The sequence below is a fragment of the Pogona vitticeps genome, chromosome 8, assembly GCF_051106095.1.
Source record: "Pogona vitticeps strain Pit_001003342236 chromosome 8, PviZW2.1, whole genome shotgun sequence".
Taxonomy (NCBI): Eukaryota; Metazoa; Chordata; class Lepidosauria; order Squamata; family Agamidae; genus Pogona; species Pogona vitticeps.
Window position 1 is genome coordinate 1,350,391 of NC_135790.1, and position 22,580 is coordinate 1,372,970.

General features: G+C 51.0%; 2 protein-coding genes and 1 long non-coding RNA gene across 15 annotated transcripts in view; 2 read left to right on the forward strand and 1 right to left on the reverse strand.

Annotated features, from left to right (window-relative positions):
• The window catches only part of LOC144584171 (uncharacterized), a 294,410-nt gene extending 290,965 nt beyond the window's left edge, over positions 1 to 3,445 (forward strand). Inside the window, exon 2 of the long non-coding RNA XR_013538264.1 lies at positions 2,939 to 3,445. This is a non-coding gene — a long non-coding RNA (uncharacterized LOC144584171). The remainder of the gene's footprint in view (positions 1 to 2,938) is intronic.
• The window catches only part of ANXA4 (annexin A4), a 29,511-nt gene extending 11,835 nt beyond the window's left edge, over positions 1 to 17,676 (reverse strand). Inside the window, exons 1-3 of one of the 3 annotated variants that reach the window (XM_072978853.2) lie at positions 17,587 to 17,676; positions 4,405 to 4,464; positions 3,557 to 3,644 (exon numbers count right to left, since the gene is read on the reverse strand). In XM_072978853.2, the coding sequence (XP_072834954.2) occupies positions 3,557 to 3,644; positions 4,405 to 4,407 (91 nt within the window). In that variant the 5' untranslated portion in view covers positions 4,408 to 4,464; positions 17,587 to 17,676. Of the gene's footprint in view, positions 1 to 3,556; positions 3,645 to 4,404; positions 4,468 to 13,498; positions 13,585 to 17,586 lie in introns of those variants that run through there. The other 2 variants (XM_072978852.2, XM_078379711.1) reach the window with 2 other exon arrangements.
• Positions 17,677 to 17,870: 194 nt separating this feature from the next.
• AAK1 (AP2 associated kinase 1) overlaps positions 17,871 to 22,580 on the forward strand; it is a 69,743-nt gene continuing 65,033 nt past the window's right edge. For 2 of the 11 annotated variants that reach the window (XM_072978845.2, XM_072978848.2), the window contains exons 1-2: positions 17,986 to 18,334; positions 19,135 to 19,542. In XM_072978845.2, the coding sequence (XP_072834946.2) occupies positions 19,377 to 19,542 (166 nt within the window). In that variant the 5' untranslated portion in view covers positions 17,986 to 18,334; positions 19,135 to 19,376. Of the gene's footprint in view, positions 18,335 to 19,131; positions 19,543 to 22,580 lie in introns of all 11 variants that reach the window. The other 9 variants (XM_072978847.2, XM_072978849.2, XM_078379701.1 and 6 more) reach the window with 8 other exon arrangements.

The following is a 22,580-nucleotide window of genomic DNA, read 5'->3' on the forward strand; positions in this document are numbered from 1 at the left end:
GGTGCCTCAGAATTCTAGTGGGACCAAGCCAAAAGCTGTGTTCTGTGTCCAGAAAGAGCAAGGCTCAGTGTCACTGAGGGAGCCTGTTGCCATGACTACTCAGTCTGGAACAGCTACCTCTGCTGATCAGGCTGAGGAAAATGGTCCTCTTGTGGAGGTAAAGCGCTGCTTGCTGATAAAAACAGATTCTCAGTTGTTTGAGACAGCCAGGGTGGACGTAGGAATACTTGACCGTCAGTATAGGGGGCTGCGGGACACTTGTTCCCAGGTAACCCTGTGCCATCCAGATATTATTCCTAGGGAGTTTATAATCCCAAATGAGAGCATGAAGGTGGCAGGGATTGAGGGGCAGGTAATCTCTCTGCCAGTAGCAGAGGTACCTGTCCACTTTCAAGGCTGGAGGGGAGATTGGCGGCTAGCGATTTCATCGACTCTGCCAGCAGCCGTGCTCGTGGGAAATGACCTGGCTGAACATGTGAAACGGGTGCTAGTGATTACACGCTCACAAGCCACCACAGGGACAGTTCAGGGGGGTAATGATGAGCCAGAGACGGAAGCAGAGGGGAGTTCAGAAGCTGTGGTGGAAACCTTAACCACAGACAGCAGATTTGGACAGGAGCAAAAGGCAGACGCCACTCTCCAAAAGTGTTTTGAACAGGTGACTGACGCCCAGCTAACACCTGAAACCCCAGTGAGATTTCTGGAGAAAAAGGGGATTTTATATAGAGAAACCCTGAGGAATATCTCAAAAGGGGGAGATGGGATCAGAAGTCAACTGGTGGTACCTGAAAAGTATCGCCCCATGATCTTACAAAGGGGTCACTCTGACATGTTTGCTGCACACTTAGGGGTGAAAGGGCCCCTTGATTTGATCAAACAAATTTGGGAGCAGGTCACCCAGGATGACCCACAAGACGTTGTGACTTACATAGACACCTTGATGAATGACCTAAGGAGAAATCTAGAGCTGGCAGCAGAAAACCTGCAAGCTCAGAAGGTCAGACAGAAAACATGGTATGACCACAAAGCTAGAGAGAGGCACTTTGACCCAGGGGAGGAAGTGCTTTGGCTTAGGCCCTGCAGAGAGAATAAACTGCAGCTCAAATGGGCAGGACCATATAGGGTCATTTCCAAGATGTCAGACCTGAACTACCTTATAGAGCAGGAGGAGAACCAAGCAAGGAGGGTGGTTCATGTGAATGCCCTAAAACCCTACTACAGAGGGGAACAGAGGGTTTTATTCGCGATAAAAGCAGCTGAGAGTGAGGAAGCTGAATTACCCTTCTGGGAGGGTAGAGGGGAAGTAAAATACAACCCAGAGGAGGTAAAGATCAGTCCTGCACTCACCCAAGACCAGCAGCAAGAACTAAAAATGCTGCTTAGTAAATATCAACAGGTGTTTTCCAACAAGCCGGGGATAGTGAAGGGAGTGATGCATCGGATCCACACAGGGGATGCACCCCCGCAGGCAGTATCCCCATACCGAGTAACGGGACCCTATAGGGACAAGGTGCGGAAGGAGCTGGACGAGATGCTGAGGGAGAACATAATCGTCCCCTCTTCTAGTCCTTGGTCCTCTCCGATAGTCCTTGTGGACAAGCCTGATGGGAGCATTAGGTTTTGTGTTGATTACAGGAAATTAAACCGTGTAACCACTCCTGATGCCTACCCAATGCCCAGGCTAGACAACCTGATTGAAACCATAGGGGGTTGTCGGTTCATCTCATCATTGGACCTGGTAAAGGGATATTGGCAATTAAGAATTGATCCCAGGGATCAAGAAAAAACTGCCTTTTGCAGCCCTTTTGGTCTCTATGAGTTTCGAGTCCTGAGCTTTGGTCTCAGAAATGCACCAGCCACATTCCAAAGGCTGATGGACCAGACCTTGGCAGGACTCAGTGACTTTACAGTGGCCTACATTGACGACATAGGGATCTTCAGTAATACCTGGGAAGATCACCTGATACACCTGGAGTTAGTGCTGCAGAGGTTAAGTGCAGCAGGGCTAACAGTAAAGGCCAGCAAGTGTCAGCTGGGTAGCCCAGAAATAAAATACTTGGGTCACATGGTAGGGGGAGGAATGATAAAACCCCTGGAGGCCAAAATAGAAGCTGTTCGTGATTGGCCTAGACCCAACACCAAGAAAAAGGTCAAATCATTTCTCGGGTTGGTGGGCTACTACAGAAAGTTCATCCCGAGATTTAGCGAGATTGCGGCTCCGCTGACCGATCTGACGAGGAAGAAGGCTGATGACCGCATCCCGTGGACCAGCGACTGTGAGGCGGCGTTCCAGAGGTTGAAGGAGGCGTTAATCAACTATCCAGTCCTGCGGGCTCCAGACTTCGACCGGGAGTTCATCATCTACACCGATGCGTCTAACAGCGGGGTAGGAGCAGTTCTGTGCCAGGAGGATGAGAATGGTGACCAGCATCCAGTGTCCTACCTGAGTAGGAAACTTCAAAAAGGTGAGAGACATTTGGCAACCGTGGAGAAGGAGTGTTTGGCCATAGTCTACGCGATCCAGAAGGCCAAGCCTTACATCTGGGGAAGACATTTTGTTCTGTGCACTGACCATTCACCACTGCAATGGTTAAAGACAATGAGAACCCACAATAGCAAACTTATGAGGTGGGCTTTAAACCTACAGGACTATGACTTTGAAGTGAAGGTGGTCAGAGGGTCAGTGAACTGTGTTGCTGACGCCTTATCAAGAAGACCTGAAGAATGAAGACGGCGAAAGAAACATGGACTATGTGTATATAATGATGACAAAAAGTTAAATGTACCTGGTTTTGAATTTGGTTTGTATGAATAAAGGTAAATGGATGTAATGTATATGGTAAATGTTTAAAATGCCTAATTGCTATGGTTAACTTAGAATGTAAGTATGAGTAAGTATAATATGGTATGTATAACTGTTGTTGTATGTTTTATTCAGGTTGTTTTTTGGTGAAAAGCACGTTAGCTTTCCCCCTACAAAACAACTTATAAAGAGGGGAGGTGTTACATACAGCACTGATGTTACCTGTCTATCATGGGTTTGGAGGGAAAGTTCCATCCTATGGGGAGTGGAAGGCGGGACATCAGGAGGAGGGGCTGTACTGTATAAATATGTGATGCCTGTGTGGTGGAGAGAGAGACGCTGAGAGACACTGGGTTGTGACGAAGCAGCAGCTGGGAAGAAGAAGCTGTTGTGGGAGTCTGTGTGTCAGACAGGGTACTTCTGTGTGTCAGAGTACCAACCTGATAGGTTCAGGTGTCTGTATGGTTAGCCAGAACTGATAGGTTCAGGGTCTGTGCTTCAAGTTAAGGGTTCTGTGTGAACCAAACTGTATGCTTGTATGAGTGAGAATAAGCCACGTTACTTTATCTATTCACCTGATTGTTTATTTTTACCTGTGTGTATTTAAAATAAACCTTATTCTTTTTATTGTTTAAAAATCCATCCCTGGTCTGTGTGACTTCTTACAGGGAATGGTTGGTGGCAGCTTAGTGTAACTGTGTGACATATCCCAGTAGGTCTGGGTTTGTCACAGCTGGAAGGAGAGTGACTCACCTAGTCCTTTCATAGCCTTGCGGAGTTTGTGAGCATCCTCCTCGGCGCTGAAGTGGGAGGCTTCCCGGATGGTTCCTCGGTTCCCAGCCTAAAGCCACAGAGTATCAGCTGTGAAATGCTGCCCTGAATGCAACCCAGCCAGGGGTACATTTCCGGTATGTCATTAAGATGCAGGCTTAGCTGAAGCTTGACCTCTCAATCTGGCTTCTAAGCCAGAAGTGGCTCTAGTAGCAAACTCAATGTCATACCAGATATCGGCCACGGCACCTGTCAGGCCCATCGTCTTTGGGAACTTAGTGCCACTGAACCTGGAGTGAAACTCTTTGCCTACACATGTTTATAGTTCAACCTCCAGGGGAAGAAAGATCTCAGAAAGCACAGCTAGCTGGCAGAGAGCTATGCTTGAAATTGCGAGGCGGTCCCTGCTAAGTCAAAGAAGACAACACTGGACTCTGTGAATGGATGGTCCTCTTTTGCATGAGGTGGTTTCAAAGAGACCCCGGGGGATTCTGATTCTGTCGTAGTGGCACTTAAAGAAATTCAGGAAGGAGCCAAGGAAGCGAGGCTCCCTCTCGGCTCTCTGGGCTGTTAGGGAGGAAGAATTGCACCATGCAAGAGGAGGCAGACTGGAACACAGGACTTTCTTTTTGGCACTGGCCCCCAAGTGCCATCTCTGTTAGAACAAAGTCAAGCCTCCCTTCCCTATCTCAGGATCAGATCACATTCACCCTGATATGAGGAACTCTTCCTGCTTGTTTTATTTGCCCAAGTCAACATCCCTGCCCATTGACCCCGTTGGTTAGGCTCCCCGGGAACCCGGCACGGCATGGCACCTGCTTTGCACTCACCATGACAACGGACCCCTGGGCACTTCTCCCTGGTGTCAAATTTCCAACGCAGATACCTCCCTGCAATCGAAAGAGGAAGAAAGGAAGCGTTTTAGATAATATTTAATAGAGTTCAAATAATGGGCATCTTTACAAGGAAGGAAGAACGGCTCAGTCACCTGGAACGGCTTGGGAAGCCATACAGGACCAGCTGCTCGGGGAGCAGAGAGAGCAGGAGGGTGGCTGGGGAGAGAGCGTTCCTACCCCAGGGAGTTAAAATCTCTAGGAAAGGATATGCGTTCTTAGCTACGGAAAGGAAAGGGCCTGCAACTGCAACAGGGCACCAAACACAGAAACACAACAAACACAGTTGTTAAATAGAGATAAATGTGAATTGCACACAAGGGCAACTGGCGTTCTTTCTTCAATCAACCGAACATCCAGTGCTGTACACGACACACATACCTGCTAAAATCCAGTAGTACGTTGCAACTAGAGTAAGATCTTTGAATCAATGGAGCTTGCAGAGGAGCTGACTCACTAAATCCCCTATTTCAGCCGCTGTGTCTATTGCAATTGTGGATTTATGGACGCTGTGGTTGTAAGCTGTTTAAGGAGAAAATCTTGGCTGGAAAGCTAGGTGTATTTCCTTGTTTGGCGTATTTACTTGCCAAACTACATTTTGTATGTAGCAAAATAATGAAATTTTGGTGGCCTGAGGCATTTTCGTGTCACTCTGCCCTTCAAGTTGTCTCAGGCCAATGGATGTGCGCCAGATCAGAGTGGCAGATGTGCCATCAAAGTGTGGTAGCCGGCCATTTGGGCCGGCGATCGTTTTGTCATTCAAAAATTAATAAATCTGCATGAGACAAGTGTGAGGTACGGCTTCTTGAACAATCCAGGGAAGGCGGACCAGTGCTAGGTATGAGTGGATTTCTAGTGGGCTTCCAAAGTCTTCACTGGAATTCTTGGGATGATCAAGACAGGTGTATCAGTTGTGCCTTAACTCTAAAGAAGCAGCAGAAATTTGCACCCACAGAGGGCCGTGACAACAGCATCACAGAGGCTATAGAACGGCCGTAATTTGAGCATGTTTACTAAAACTTGCAAAATGCAAAAATATATCTCATGTGTCTCCGTTTGGTCCTTTAACCGTCTTCTTGAACAAACAAGAGGCAAATTGAACATTTGGGTTGGCTGTATGCAAAGTCTGGCCATTTGAAATGTGCTTGTCCTAATTCCCCTGCTGTTTGCCTTTTTGGTCAGATCAGGAGGACAGGAAACAAGGAGCAGGGGCTTCTGATTTACCAGAAGCACGGAAAGGCTGCTTTGAAAACCACCTGTCCAGATAAACCCTTTTGATGTAACCCCTGAGCCTCTGTCAGAATGAATCTGGCTGAGCAGCCTCCCTGGCACTGTATGTTCCTTTTCCCCTTCCTTCTGCTGAATCCTCACACTTGATGGGGAGGGTGGGAGAGAGAGATCCTTTCCTCCTACTCATCCTCTACCGAAGGAAGACTTGTGCACACCAACAGAAACAGACAAGTACTAAGGGCAGTATCAGTCCTGGTGGCCCTGGCTGCCAAATGGGCAGTATACAAATCAAATAAATAAATGGTTCTTCAATGTCAGGGAACCAAAACCTTTATTAAACATTAACATTTGCAAGCCTGTTTGGAAACAACTTTTTATAGGGTGCTGCTGGGTTTACGACGGCATTAATGCTGTTCCTTAGCATAATATGTCTAGTCAAAAGGTAAACTTTATTGATAACGTTCTGAGAATCATCAACTCCAAGAACACAGGCTTTGTCATCTGTGCACCCATGTGTCCAATTTAAAATGCTGGCATTCATTTTTTTAAGTTCTAAAAACTTTAGTCCAGTGTTGTCGGAAGGATCGCCTCCTCTCGCATTTATCTACTGAGATCCTTAGAGTATCTTTGGATACCCTTTCCAAGATATTCCACCCAATAAGCAGGGCCATATTTAGGGGGGGAATAAAAGGTCTTCCCGTCCTCAAGAGGGCCCTTGGACATCCACATTCAGTCACGAGGTAAAGACTGGTCTACGTACCCTGGATTTTTCATTTTAAAACAGGAAAGCTTTCTAGCCCATTCGTAAAAATTGACAGTATTTTTATAGACCACAATGAAAAATCATCATACAATCCACAAGCTTTTGTTGATTAAAACACCTCACTAGCTTTGTACCAATGTGGAGCACTAAAAAAAGCCAAACATTCATGGCAAGGTGGATTTTGCCATGAAAGTTGCTCTTAGATGTAAATCAGGAAGCAGTGGGGTTGCTGTTTTATGGTTCCTGCTGAGGAAGTTGGAACCATAAAATAGCACATGAGTACATCTACTGTACTCATTTTTATTCACCTCTATTTTCTTACCGTTGCCGGTAAAATCTGTTTTCAGATTTTACCTTGTATTTTATTGCTGCTTATAGTTTACCATTTTTTTTAACCAGGAATATTCTGTTATATAAACAGTGCAAACAATATAATTACTAGACCACACAGTTTCCCCCCAGTTGAATTTGCAACCTGAAAGGAAAGCACTTCTGAGAAGAAGCAAAGAACTCTGTTCATGCCTCAAAGTGGGAAGGTGTTTTTTTAAAGTTTGCCATAAAAATAAAAAAAGCTTAGGCACAAAGGTGAGCAAAATTGACCGCCCTTCCCAGCACCCTATACTACCCTCTCACGTCGTGAAAATTCTCCCAGTTCTCCCCAACCTGGATGCCAGAGCAGGTTTGAAAGGAATTGGCAGAAGACCACCCTTGGAAGAGGTTTCCTCACCTGTGTGTGCAATTTGATATAAAAATAATATCAACCCACCAGGCTGTTCTCCTTTAAATACGAACAGGATGGGCTTGGTGACAAAGATGGTTGCATCAATCACTTCTTGCCTCCACCTCGGATTTCTAACAGGGAAGAAACAGAGCTGGGGGACGCCAGCAGACCGCCAGTCAGATTTCTGTGGCTTTTGGATTTTCAACATGGAAATACCCCCTCCCCTGTGAGCACTGCCTCAGCAAAGATTCTGAGAAGGGCCAGTTGGTAAACCTTTACGGGACTTAAACATGCAGCCTTTCAACACATCTTCTAAATGGCCCATGAGTTTCCAGACGCAAAAGCCAACAGCTGAGGTCCAGGTTCCTGCAACCTCCACACCTTCTCTCAAGCCAAGATCCACAGCCCATCCCCAGGACCAGAAGGCGGTCCATTTAAAGAAAGGACCAAGTAAAGTGCCTGATGAATCCTGCACCAGTGGCAGAGGAAGCAAACATGAACGCCAGCTTCCAGATTCAGCACGCAAACTCTTGACTCTGCAAGCATTTTACTCATCTTGGCAGCTAAACCTTTGGTTGGGTAAATTTCCACGTACGGCAGGCCTTCCCCAGAACTTGCTCCATGTTCTCCTCAAGAAGGGTGTGGTTCAGATCTATCATTAGCATCTGAGGTACAGCGGTGACCAGTTTGTTCAAACGTGGCTGCGTCAAACAGGTTTTTAATGCAGAATTTCTCATTTTCAGGCCAGGATGGGTGGAGTTTGCAGGAGAAGATGGAAAGAAACAAGTAACGGGACAGAAAGCAGCAAAGCTGTTCTCGGGGGCCAAAGTGGCCTCCATATCGCTCTCTTTCTCTCTCTCTCTCAGCATTTGTCCACAAACAAAGGATTAGAAACTCAAGTGTTATCTCAAGCTCTGCTGGTCTAGTGAGGCTTCTGCTGGACCCCTTTCTCAACCAGCAAGATTTAAGATTAGGGCTGGCTAATATCTTCCACTCTGATTAATTCTACCTCAAAAAAAAAAAAAAAAAAAAAAAAAAAAGAAAAGAAAAGAAAAGAAAGAAAAAGAAAGAAAAAGAAAAAAGAAAGAAAAAAAAGGCTTGTTCCACAAAGAACCTATATTTTAAAGTATGCTAAAGAGCTCTATCAATAGAAACACAAATGTTTATGCTTGGTTTCTCTGCCTTGCCGCTTATGGAAATGATCCATACCACTTTTGGGCACCCCGGGAAGGCCACCTGGTTGTATTTTCCCTTTCTTTTTGCATGGGGCTTTGAGAGGCTATCCCATATACCGATGGAACACATAACATCAAAGGCTTCTTAGGTCCTCTGATCTCTCCCGACCATCCCACTTGGAAAATCCAGGTCAGCAGCTGTCCATGAACGGCTAGTTTCTGTTTGGTGGCAGCAAGACTGAATCTTGCTCGGAAGGCCACCTCCCGCTGTGTTCAGCCTGGCAGGAGAAATGTGGGCAGACGTGTGCTTTAACCAGCAGGGCCCATCTAACCTTTCCAGGAGCTAACACAGGTGGTGGTGATGAATGCCACATTAAAGGGGTACCATCAGCGGCAGCTAACCAAGAAGATGGCCAGGCTGGGACTGGTCTCCCTTTGTGCTTTTCAGATCAGTTTGAGTGGCAGAATATCTTTCCATGCCACCCATAATTTTACCTTCCCAGCCTCTGTGGAGTCCCCTGTCCTTTGCCGAGACAAGAAGCTCCAAACGAAACCTGGCCACTCCCTAGTTGAGCAAGGCAATCCTCCTCCGTTCTACCCTTTAAGACTCTTCAAATGGGCACCTTACCAAAAGCTTCTATGCTTTGTCTCCCGGTTTTGGGAGCATTTAGTCCTCTGCCCAGTTGTCCAGAACCTCTCCAATCGGAATGGCTTACAGTTTCAAAACCCGAGCGAGAATAAAAGAGAGCATGCTTGCTATTTCATTTCCCTCTGTCAGCACAGTGGAAAGACACACTGGTTACACATTCCAGAGCAGTGCTGGGGGAAAATAAATAAATCCAGAGGGCGAGCATCTCATTCTGAAATTAGTCCTACTCCTTCCCTAGAATGTTTTGCTTCTAATGGCAGCAAGCAGCTTGGCTGAAGGGCCTGCTCAACCACCCCTGCTGCTCTCCGACTACCAGAAGCAGAATAGAGGTATGCAAAAGAATATGCGTTGCCATCTCCGGGATCAACCAGACTGGCTTAATTTGCACAACATCCTCACATCAGAAAAACCACCTTGCCTGGTCACAGAGGACGACAAGTGCACTGCTGTGAGGAAGAGGGCAATGGAAAGCAAGCCAAAAAATGAGCAGATGCGTTTAGTCCAGGGAGTTCTTAAAAGAGAGCCGCTGTCACCAGACCTAATGGGTTCAATACCCCCCTCTAGGGTCTTCCAAACCATCAAAAACAGGGTCTTGGACATAGAAGGGCAAACGCTGTTTAGCGCGGCCCTGAAAGTCTGCTCTCCGCTGTACTTCCAGCTACCTCTCACCCTCGGACGTAGACCCAACTACCTTCATCTTCTAGAACAGCCACAAGACCGCTGGGCATTCACCCTCGCTAGATGTAACATATTACCATCAAGTCTAGCGCAGGGCAGGTATAGGGGCTTACCAACAGAATTGAGAATTTGCCCATGTGGGCAGGGAAAGACTGAATCCCTGCAGCACATGCTATTCTATTGTACACTCTACAAGGATATCCGCCTGTCACATCAGATGGTCTTTCTCCCCCTTCATTTCGGATGGGCAGACCTGAGGAAAATACAATACCTTCTAGGTGACCTTAGCAAGGAAGTCACTCTATCAACCGCCAGATACGTCCAGGCCATTATCCAGAGACGCCGCAACATGTTCCCCCAAAACGAGGGGCTCCAACTTTGATGTTCTGGTTCCTCCTCCCCCCAGTAATGAATCTTTCCCCGGTATTTTATTGTTTTATCGTTTTATTTATGCAGCATGCCAATAAAGGTTTCTGTACTGTACTGTAAAAGAGAGCCTGGCCCTTGGAATTTTTTTGGAACAAAAGCACTGGAAAAGTTACTTCCTGTGCTGTTAAGAAAAGAGCTTGGACATCATTTCTTTTCAGAGCCTGGAAGAGTTACACTTTGGACTACACTTCCCAGAAACCCTAGGGGCAGTTCCAGGGAAGGCAGGTTTAAAAAAAAGCAACAGGGTGAAGCTCTTGGAGGGAACGGGTGGGGAATCTTCCTTCCCTCCTGGATCTTACAGAGGGAGCCAGACTCGTCAAACTGGCTCTTATCCGCAGCACCAGTTGGACTGTTTAGGACGCTCGCCCTGGAAAATACGGTTTGGCCAAGGAGGCTCCTTCCCTTTCGAACAAACAGATTAAACCAATACTGGAAAACCCAGGGGTCGGCCTGTTTGGGAGGACCTGCCTGGCATTGGGGGAAGGCAAACCAGGTGGGGGTGGAGACGCGCTTTCATGTTGTAGAACCCCTCCCCCCCTCCCCGTTCAGGTCTGGCTATAACTTGAGGGCAGCTAGTTAAACATTTGTTTTTAGTATTGATTCTTCTTTAACATTTTTAATATGGTACTTTTTAAATATTTGTATTCTTCCTGTTTTTCGCTTTTAAACATCCTTTTAGTGATGTCGTGTATCTTTCTTTTCCTCTGTGCAGCTCAGCCCAAGACCACACAGGCTTGGGGGTTTGAACCTTCCGGGAGGAGACCCTTCTCCCGAGAGGCTCAAACGCCCAGCCTCTGGCTCCACTGCCAGAGACCTGAGCGATCCAGCCAGCTCATAAGGTCGCTGCTATTTGCTTTTGACTTGGCGGCACAGAGCAGAGAGGCAAAGGAAAAGGGGCTCTGTTTGTTTCCCTGGGGGGCTCCTTCTGCAAATCCACACCCAGCCTGTCGTCAAACAACTGCTTCCAGAGGGGCCTATGGATCTGACGACCCATTTTGCCCATCAGGGGAAGAGAGGAGAAGGAGAGGGGAAGAGCAGGAAAGGCGGTTCTTGCAAAGGTCAGCAAAGATGAGGGTGGCCACATGAAACGGTCTCCCTCAGGGAGAGAGCATTTCAAAACGCGTGGTCGGGCATCACCCTGGCTCTTTGCCAACCTTCCCTGTCCCACAACTGCGAACGGTACGGAAGGTTAAGGAGGCAATCCTACAAACACTTCTTGGGCCCCAGGCCCATCCCAAGCCATAGAAAACCTTTACCCAACAGGTTTGCTCCCTCGGCAGCAACCCAGGCCCAGAGCCGGTCGGCCCTGCCAGGGTTGCACAAGGCGAAACAAGGCGGGCTGGGGAGGAGCAACAGATCCGACTGGCATCCTGCCCAAAGCGCCCACCTGTGGGAAGGGCTGCCCCTGTCACCTGACTCCAGCATTTGGAAAGCGAGAGCAGGAACAAAGCAGATGTTGTGTTAGCCTGTAGGTTTTTTTTAAAAAAAAAAAATCCTTAAATGGGGCGCCTTCGTTCTGAGCTAAAAGTAGAGTCGGGATCCCCCCAAGTTCCATGATGTGGCCCCGAAACCAGAGTGGCTGGTTCCTTCTTCCTCCACGGTTATCTACCACCACCTCCAGGGTTGTCTGATTGCTTGTGTTTGTATGACAACTGCAAACTGTGGAGAGCGGCTGGATCACTCTGGGTTTTAGGTCTCTGGCTCCAGAGCCAGAGGTTGGGCGTTCGGTTCCCGACTGGGCCTCCCTGACCAGGGCTGGATTCGACGATCCGTGGGATCCCTTCCGGCTCTGCCGTTCTAAGAGGATGTTCAGAAGCCAACCGGGGCCAGGAGGCCAGGCTGGATCAGGAGTGAGGTGCCAGGTGCAGGACCTGTAGCTCCCCCTTAAAAGCGGCTGTTGTGAGTCCACAAGGGGCTAAACAGGATCTGGAACCGAAAGAAGCCAGGAGGCACACAGGGAGAGAGGAAGCAAGGGCGTAACAGCCCTGGGAGTGAGTCCAGGATTGGCTAGCTAAGGCACCTCCACGGTTCCTCCTCTCTCTTCCAGGCTTCTCTCAGGCTGGTTCCTCACCTGCATGGCCATCAGCCATCACCACTCAGGATGCTCAAGGGTGGATCTGATGGAGACATTTTTCCCCCAAAAGGGAAGGCCCCAGTATGTTTTTGTCCCTTCCTTTCTCCTGGGTGGCCAGGGGCCCAGCCGCCTACCGCCCAGCCAGCCCCCTCCCAAGTCAAAAAGCTCCCTTCTGAAGGCTGGGCACTTTTGCGCTGGGAGAAGTGACCTCCTCGCCCCCGCAGGGGAAGCCAAGCGTGACTTCTGGGCTCCTGAAGGAGCTTCCTTTCTTCACAGCGGAAGGAAAGTTAGAAAGAGGCAAGTCACGAGAAAACTGGCAAGGGACAGAACAGCCCTGCCCAGGAGATGCCCTTCACTACAACTCCCATTGCCCTGGGGGGGAGGGAATGGAGTCCAGCCGATCAGAAGGAGAGGGGGCAGTTTAGAGAAGGCCTACGCCGGCTTCCCCGCAGCCGCCCCGTTCAGGCGGCTCTGGACCGGCAGGGCTCCGTTTGGCACGCCGGGTCCTTTCGGGTCACCCGCCCGGCAGCAGAGAAAGGCCACCTTCTTTCTCCAAAGCGGCTTCACTTGCTTTATTTACGGAGGCGGATTTAGGCAGGACTCTTCACAAAAACCTGCAGGATCCGCTTGGATGCCAAGACAGGCTCCTCCACCTCGCCCTAGAAACCGGATCCCGGCTGGGAAGGGATCGGGCTCCTCGGGTGTTAGGATTGCGCCTCCCTTTGCTCTCCACGTGCCGGCAGAGGTTCCCAGGCGCTTTGGGAGGCGCCGCGACTCCTCCCAAGCGAACCCCAGCAAAAGAAGGCCAGGAGCGCCTCTCGCAACCCGGGGAAGCCCTCCACGCACCGCCGGGGAGGCCAAGGCGGCCCGCGCCCAAAGGCTCCTTCCTTCCCGCAGCGCCTCTGGCCGCCGGGTCTGCGGGGAAAGCCCTCGGCGCTCCGGAGGGCCGGGCCGGGGCTGGGGGGCGGCCCCGAGGCCGTCCACGGGGCAGCCTGGCCCCTGGCCGGCGAGGAGAGGCGCCGCCGGCTGCGCTCTGCGCGCCCCGCGGAGCGCTGGCCGCCTGCGTGCCCAGAAGAAGGGGAGGCGGAGGGCGCTTCCCTCCCCGCGGGCCCCGAGGAGCAAGCCGAGCCTTCCCTCCCTGCCGGTTCCTCTTTGCCAGGCTCGGGCCCTGCCCTGCCCTGCCTTGCCCAAGCTGGCACAGAAGCCCCGGGCGCCCCTGCCCCGCCTGCGCCGGGTGCCCCGCGGACCCCGCAGCCGGAGTCTCCCCGGGGGAAAGGCGGCCCCGACGGCGCCCCCCCCCTTCCCGCACTCACCTGCCTGCCTGCCTGCTCTCCGCGCCCGCGCAGCTGGCCCCGCGCCGCTCCCTCCGCGATCTCTTAGAGGCGCGTCAGGCCCGCCCTGGAAGGGGCGGCTCGCCCGGCTCGGGTTGCAGCCCCGCCGGCCAGCCGCCAGGAAGGGGACGCCCCACAGCTGCTGCGAGGAGGGGGGCAGGAGAGAGAGAAGCGGGCCCGAGAGGCGCAGAAGAGGCCGCGGGGGGGGGGGGAGAAAGAAGGCGAGTGCGGGAGGGGAAGGCGGAGGCCAGCCTTCCAGGGGCGCAGCCGGCCCACACACGCGCTAGCCCGGCGGAGACCTCGCCCCGTCGCCCCCCCCCCCAGGGCCCAAAGCAGGGCAGGCCTGGGTCCCCTTGGCTGACCTCCGGGGCTGCATTCCCCCCCCAGGACGTGACGCCGTCCAAGGGGGGCCACGAACACTCCCCAACCCTAACCACTGCCCCCGCGCCGTCGGCCTTGCCGGTGCCCCGACTCTGAGCTCCGTTTGGAGCCGGCCTCCCGCCCCTGGCCGCGCTTCTGCCCCTCGGCGCACCGGTTGCTGGCGGAGCGTTTGTGCGCCGGAGCCCATTTCTCCGCAGGGAGATCTCTCCCAGCAGGTAAAGCGGGGATCGGAACCCCTGGACTTGCCTTTGCAGCCAGATGCTCCAGCACCCTGTACTAATAATGCCAGGTCCCAACTTCAGGTATTCAGTCATCCATGGGATTATTTGGTGTGCCAGGGTGTCCCCTCTCCGTTTCTAGCCATGCCCAGCCAGCACCCCACACGAAATGAGCGTGCCCCTCAAAACCTTCCGTCTGAACTCTATGCAATACACAACACAGTTGTGCAGGGCCGGGCCGGTTGGATATTCCTTAGAAGCAGAACCGTAGCTGGAGGAAGGGTGGAAAATATGGTGTCTTCCGTGCTGTCTTCCATTTTATCCAGAACTGCCGGATAAGCTCAGCAGTTTAGATCTCTGGCTGTTGGGGGTTCGATTCCCGCCCCTGGGCCTTCTTGACAGGGGCTGGACTTGACAATAATCTACACAGGGCCCCTTCCAGCTCTGCAGATCTAAGGTGATGATGATGATGATGATGATGATGGGCCACTCAGTGATTTAAAGCATCAGGCTGCAGAGCCAGAGGTTGGGAGTCCTTGACAGGAGCTGGACCCAATGATCTCCAGGGTCCCTTCCAGCTCTGCTCTTCTAAGATTATTATTATTGTTATAGATTATAATGCTGCTCCTAATGTGCTGTTTAGGTCGGATGTTCGTTTAATAAAATATAAACATATTTTTTAAAAAATGCTGCTACTAATCATTCCCTGAGCTTTCAAGCTCCATAGAAGTTACAAACAACAAGGCCGGAGTTCCAAGGCAAAGCACGAGAGACAGTGATCTGAGGAAGTGGGAGGAAGATGAGTCAAGGGGAAGGGCGCCCCGGCTTTTTTCCCCAACAGCCACAGCAATCTGTTCTCCTTTAAGAGACGAGAGGAGGCTGGCACCGGAAAGGGCCCCAGGCGACTCCGCTTTCCATCACAAGAGGTCAGCATTGCTCCATGGATGGGGTGGCCACCTCCCATTCCGCCTCTGCTCAGACACACGCAATCCAAAACCCAACCTTTCTTAACAAGAGGGTGCTTTTTATTAAGCTGACCTTTTTCCAAGTGTTGTCTGGAAAGTTCGGTCTAAGAACAACCCTCTTTACTATGGTATTCCCAATTGCTACATACAGATATGAAAGCTGGGCAGTGAAAGAAAAAAAAAACCTGATTCATTTAAAATGCTGTCGGAGGAAAGCTTGATGGATGTCATAAAAAGACCAGTAATCGATCAAATCAAGACTGAAGTCTCCCTAGAAGCAGAAAGGATGAAACGGGGGGGGGGGGATCCTATTTGGGGCACATCACAAGTCTGCCTGAAAAAAGGTAATGATGTTGGGGAAAGCTGAAGACAGCAGGAAAAGAGGAAGATCAGTCATGAGATGGACTGATTAATAAAGGAAGCCACAGCCTTGAACTGAGTAGGGCTGTTATTGGTGGGACCTTTTGCAGGCCACTAATTCAAAGGGCTGCCATATATATAAAATGACTTGACAAGATGCAGAACAAAGAGTTCAGAAATGTAAATAATCTTTGCATGTTGTAAATAAGACCCTCACGATTTGTGTCAGACAAGATTTATTGCTGGCTAGGGGATTCTGGGAGTTGTAGTTCAAGGAGCAGTAAGAGGCTGTCATGCTCTCAATATGGATGGTGAAGGATGCGGAAGGCTTCCTGGATTCACCTCTTGGGTTGGCTTTTATGCCCCCAACTTGTTTCATCCTCTCGGCCAACATGGGAAAAAAAGCTCACACAAATATGTTTGCAATAAAGAAGAGACAGAAAGGTGGAAAAAGTGAAAGGTTCTTTCCAGAAATTCCCAGCTCAGAGAATACATTATTTTGAACTCCTTTATCTTCCAGAAGATGACAGTAGATGTCAACAGAGCAGCTGTCTCCTATTATTTATTTAAAACATTTAAAATTTTAGGTTGTGCATTAATGATTATAATTAAATTATAAGTTTCATTGTGGATATAAATTATAACTTATGTCTGTCTGTGACATTTATTCACACAGTGGGAACCCACATTTACAGGGGAGAACTAGGTTGCAGGCCACTTTCCCCCCCCAGGACAAAACCATGGATGTTTTGCACATGGAGAACTCTTCACCTGAGCTGTCGTGGGTTGGGCAGGAGTGTCCCCATGAGACACAATTTCTTTTCTTGGTTGGATGATGACAATGAAAGGGAGGGTAGTCGCATCCAGTCTTTACAGCCCCACAAAGCTCGTGTAAGGCCCATTAAAGTTTTATGGAAAAGTATTGTGCCTTTCCGTACCAGACATTTTTAATGGTGGTGCTTTGGTTTCATGGTGTTTTAATGGGGCCATTCCTATCCTGAAGAAGAGTGAAGAAGCTCTCTCAGAGAGCAGATTTCGGGTGCACTGAAAGCATAGCGTGAATCAGTTGACTGTTATGGTTGTGATTTTATTGTTGCCTGGGTAGCTCAGTGGTTTAGGTCTCCCGGCGAGGGAGCCCGAGTCTGGGAGTTCGATTCCCCCACTGAGCCTCCTTGGGGAAGAGCCAGCCTGGGTGGCCTTGGGCCAGCTGCACCCTCCCAAGATGCCCCCCCACCAAAATGGGAAAGGGAAACCAGTTCTGTGAATACAGTGGACCCTCGACTTACAGACAGCTTGACTTACAGACTTTTTGAGTTACAGACTTCTCTGGCCGCAAAATGTAGGTTCAGCTTGCTGCCAGAGAATTGACCTACAGACCAGGGGAAAAAACAAAATGAAACAAAAACGTCTGGTTACGGATTAATCGGTTTTCAATGCATTGTAGGTAAATGGAGACCTGACCTACAGACTTTTCGACCTGCAGCCACCGTTCCAATACGGATTAATTCTGTAAGTAGAGGGTCCACTGTACCAAGAAACCCTGGAAAGAGTCTCCTTCAGTCAGAATTGAAGGCACATTGTTGTTGTTGTTGTTATTCTTGGAAGTGTGAAGTTAAAAGTTAATGCTTGACCAGAATTACGGGCTGTGTAATCACTTTCTTCCTGGCTGGACAGCTCAGTATCTCTGGCTGCCAAGGAGGGAGGGCCGGAAGGAGGCTCCCCCTTCAGTTCCTCCCGGTGCCTCCAGAACGAAGGGCCACCCTGGGCATCCCTGGGGCCAGCCGCGCCCCCAGAAGACGGGACCCCTCGTGGACGGGGCGCCCTTCCTCCAAAGGGTCGCCTGGAGCGGGAACCGGCTTGACGGGCCCTAGCCATGAGCAAGGCGCGCTCTGTACCGAGGGGATGCTGGGACCTGGAGTCCAAAGAAAGGGCACCTCCGCGTCCCCCACCCCAACCCTCGCAGATATCCAGCCCCGACGAGGATAACTGCGAGATCCTGGACCCTCCACGGCGAGGAAGGATGCTGCTGCTGCTAAGGATGATGATGGTTCCCCCTTTCCCTCCTCCTGCTACCACGATTGCATAAGATCCAGGACGTTCCCTGCCCAAGGAGGATGATTGCTCTCCGAAAGACGCGACCCGTACTAGAGACAGGAGGATAGTTCCGGCTGGTGGTTCTTTTCTTAAAGTTTCCCGGCGCGCCCCTCCGTTTCGTTCCCCCCCCTCGCCTCGCCCCGCCCCGCCCCGCGCGCGGCCGGCTGGGACTTGTAGTCCTGCCCCTCTGTCGGGGGAGGGAGGCGAGAAACCACTCTTCCCAGAAAGCCGCGCGGCCCGGACGCCTGGGGCCCTGCTTTGGAGAAGGACGGGGGGGGCGGCGGCGAAGGGGGGAGTCCCGGCTCTCCCGGGGCGCGAGTTTTAGGAACCGAGTGCGTGCGTGTGTGTGTGTTGAGAGGGAGAGCCCTGCGCCCCTTTGGGCTGAGGCAGGAGGGAGGCGGAGCGGGCAGGAAGGGGTTAAAGGGGCGGCGGCGGCAGGCTCCTCCCCCTCGCCGGGCTCCTCCCCCTCCTCTGTGTGTCCCTCCCCCCCCCCCGCCCGGCCCGGCCCGCGCTCTTGGAAGCAGCCACTTCCTCCGCTGGAGCCCCTTTTGGCCCGCTTGCGAGGCCGGGAAGGGAGAGCGAGACAGAGAAGGGAAGGGAAGGGAAGGGGGCGCCTCCTCCGCCCGTCAGGGTCTCCCCACCGCCGGCCCCGGCCCGGCCCCGTCTGTCCGCCCGCCCGCCCTCCAGGCCGGCGGCTTCTCCCCGCTCCCGCTCCCTCGCCCGCCCGCCGGTCCGGCCGCGATGCCGCAGAGCCGGCGCGGCGCCCGCAGCGGAAGCGGAGAAAGCAACCTTGTAGCAGGTGAGGAAGCGAGCGAGGGAGGGGAGGGAGGGAGACGCCGCCGCCGCCGCCTCCGGGGCCCGATGTTCGGGGGGGGGGGAGAGAAGGGGGGGAGAGAAGGGGGGGTTCCCTGCCTCCCTCCCTCTCCTCGGACCCTCCTGCAGTTCCTCGCCTGAGGGGGCCCAAAAGGCAACCTTTGCTCTTTTTTGGGGGGGGGGGGGACTACAACTCCCATAATCCCCCAGCCAGCCCGGTTTGCTTTGCTTTTCTTTGGTGTTAGCAGGGTGGTTTCCTCTCCATGCCCCTCCCAATAATAATAATAATAATAATAATAATAATAATAATAATAATAATAATAATAATAATAATAATAATAATAATAATAATAATAATAATAATCCATCTTAGAACTGCTGGACTGGAAGGGTTCCCCCCCACCCCATGGATCTTGGAGTCCAGCCCTTGTCCAGGAGGCCTAGTCAGGAATTGAATTTCCAACCCCGGGCTCCACGACCAGTCTACCTAGACCCCTGAGCAGTCTATCATCCTCATCATTTTAGAACTGCAGACCTGGAAGGGATCCTTGTGTCCATCCCCTGTCAAGCAGTCCCGGCAGGGGGGGGGAAGGGGAAAGCGAACCCCCAACCTCTGGCTCCACAGTCCTTTTTATTCCCTGCTTCCTCTTCAAGACGGGGGGGGGGGTTGGGTTTCTGCCACTCACTACTTTTGATTCTTATTTTTCTGCGTTTTTGTGGAGTGACTCCTAGATCTCTTCATCCTGTCTCTCTTCTTCTCGTTTCTCTCCCCCCCCCCCCAAGCAGGTTCGAACCCCTTCCAAGCTCTGCCTTTCAGGACCGGGAGAGAGAAAAAAGGATTTGACCTTTAAGGGTGAGGAAGAGGAAGAAGAAGAAGAAAAACAGCTGTAAAGGGAGTCACCCTGTCCTGCTTCAAGACGTGAAGAACTGCACCTATTTAATATATAGAGAGAAATATAGACAGATAGGTAGATCTCTCCAGGCAGAAGATAAAGTGTCAAGGGCGAAAGGCACGGACTTTGGGAGCCATGAAGAAGTTTTTTGATTCTCGGAGGGATCAAGGAGGATCTGGAGCCGGGTCGGGGTCCCTCGGAGGCGGCGGGAGCAGCAGCAGCGGCCCCGGCACGGGATACATCGGCCGGGTTTTCAACATCGGGAGGCACCAGGTGATGGTGGATGAAGTCCTGGCGGAAGGTAAGGGGCCCCGAGGTCTCCCCTCCCTGTCTCGCCTCCTTCCACCGTTGAGGCCTTGTTGTTAATATCTGCCAAAGGGAATGGAGACGGATTGCCATCTCTTGTTGGCACGTTGACCTCCTGTAATCTCATTTTGGGTGGAATGGGGGGGGGGAGGCAGGCAAGCAAGGGAGCGTGCTGCGTTAGTAAGATTGCAAATGGCCTTGCTTAATGAATATTATATTAAAGTCTGATGGTAACAGGGCAACATAGGAAACAGCTGTCTCTCTTTTTTGTTTGTTTTTAATCACAATATATATATATATATTTAAAATGGCTTAGAGTCTCTGGATTTCTAAGAACGGTGAGACAGGGGCTGTAAAATCAAACAGGCGTGGAAACAACAGCCAGCTGTTAAGCGAAATCCTCCCTTGGGTTGAAACTCTCTCTCTCTCTCTCTCCTCCCCCCCCCAGCAATGTTATGTAATGTGTGAGGATGCATTGATCCACACGTTAGAGGACCAAACCGGTTCTTCCCTTCCACCTTCAATTGCATTCCCCCCCCCCGCCCTTTTGAGTACAGCAAGGATGATTGAAGGCAGAGGAGTAAAATTTCCCTTATAGTTATGGTGCCTTTTGGGTAGCCAGGATGAGGCAGCCATGCTCACGTGATGCGTGTTTGCATCATGAGTTCCTCGGACACAGAGATCCGGGTTACATTTTAATGGCTGCTGGGGAGGTTCTTAAAGGGGCCTGTAAACACTGGGTGGTTAAAGTTTGAGCTGCGGAAACCCTTGGCTTTCTATACGAAGCAGCATTGATGCCGTACGATTGGAATTTTTCCCCCCTCTTCCAGCTTAACAATTTTTCTTTACCTGTCTAGAAACCTTAGCCTTGACCTTCAAAATTATATGATTCTGTTGGATTATTGATGAGCCAGAAGGTTTTTTGACATCTGCTTAAAAGTCTGGGTGTGCAGGATTTGTTATGCAGTGCATAAAACTGAGTATCTGACGGAGGGAACCTGGTCAAGCAAAGTGGGTGGGAGGGACCCCCTTTCTTTTGCATTTTAATTGTTTGGGGTTTTGCCTGTATCAATGTGCAAAGACTATTTGATTAAACCAGCCTTGGGGAAAAAAGACAGTGGGGGGCAACACTTTCCCAAATTGGCATTCTTTTTAAGGGAAGGGTTTTGGAAAAGATGCCTGGGGGTGGGGGTGCTGGAGTTGATTGGAGCTGATTCTGACCCAGGCGAACTGCGGCGCTGCTAGTCCTGGTGAACAGCCGCAGGCCTAACGCACAGAGTGCAAGGAGAGTGGGCAAAAGGCCAGCCCTCAGCATCATCCTCTTTCTCTCTCCCAAAATAACAAGGCTAATTAGAAAACCAAAACGGCAAGGGATACATTTCACGGGATGACGGAGGTTTGCGGCCCGTGGGGTTTCTGACAGGGCTTCATCCCTTCCACGATCTTGAGACTGAAATGCAGACAGGCCTCCTTTCCTATGTAAACGAAACGTAAGACCTGCTTTGAAGATGATTAAGTAACTTGCTGATATATCCTCCATGTGCTGTTGACATGCGCAGGGGATGAACTGCTCCACAGACAGGAGAGATTCTCTCTCTCTCTCCCCCCCCCCGCCTTCTCCTTACAGCTCTTGTCATCCTGTGAACGGCAGAGCCCTTGCCTTGTTCCCTGGGTGACCCCCCCTCTGCCAGGGAACCATTTGCAGGGCCCCTGTGAGCAAGCTCTCTCTCCCTCCCCCCCCTCTCTGTGTGTGTGTGTGTGAGAGAGAGAGAGAGAGGGAGGGAGAGAGAGAGAGAGAGAGAGATGAATGTTGCAATTGAGACCTTCCTGTGATTTGGGGTGGGGGGGAAGCAGTGGTTTTCTGCCTTCAAGGCTGCCTCATAGCTGTCAAAGTCGTTCTTGTGGTGATTTTTTTTGGGGAGGGGAGGAAGAGATGAAGCTCAGAGGCCCAGCACTACTTTAGGCCTGGGAAGGGAAAGCAGCTCCCGGGGATTATGGGCTGCTTCGCAGCAACCTGTGGTTTCAGGCTGATGGGCTGGGCTTCTCCTCTGCTGGACAAGGGCAGCGTGAGAAGAGAGCAAGGCTTGGGAGCGTGCGTGCATATGTGTCATTGTCTTCTCCCTGGAGGTGGAGGCCCGGAAGTTCCTCTCTGCATGGGTCTTGTTGTGTTCTTGGCATTGTGCGTTTGTTTTATTTCAGCAGCTCTTGCTAGGCCTGAGAGGTTACTGAGATGCTTATAATGGTCTCCCAGGTCTTGAAAAGGGGTAGGTTCTGCTCCAGAAGACCCTCACCGAGGGCTTTAAAAAATCCTTGCATACGTTGGTGTGTGTGTCTCTCTCTCTCTCTCTCTCTGTGTGTGTGTGTGTGTGTGTAGCCCAGCAGCCCCTTTTAAAAATCATAGGATTAAAACCAGATGCAGGCTTCTACACAAAGCAGGTTTTGAGATGTTTAAAATGTATGTGTTCTTGGCCTTTTTTTTTCAGGCATGCTTCGTGCTGGGATTGAAAACAGGCCTCTCCCCAAAGTTCCCCATCCATGTGAGAGAAAGTACGGTATCTCCTGGTTTGGGAAGATGAAGAGGCAGCTTTTATAAAGGCAGGCCTGGATATGGGTTACTATGGGGATGGCAGAGATGTGTTGTTGTTTTTTTGGGAAACTATCTGTAGATGTCTGTCCATGACTTTTTTTCCCAAAGAAAAACAATGACCGATGACCCCATACTCTTGACCCCATACTCTGCCAGCGAGTACAATTTGTTTCATTAAAATTTTGTGTCCTCGGGTGACCTCACGAGAGAAAGGCAGGCCGGCCAGTACGCTCAGATGCCTAGATCTCACCGTTCAGGACACTCTGCTTTGCTGGGCAGTCGTTGCCAGGTGTCCTTGGACTACATCTCCCAGAAGCCTTCAGCACCGCTAGCTGTGCTGACCAGGATTCTGGGTGTTGTAATCCAAGAACATCTGGGTCACCCAAGGTTGGGAACCACTGGTGTAGAGAGAACGAGGGACCATCTGGGGCTCTCCCTAACCTCCC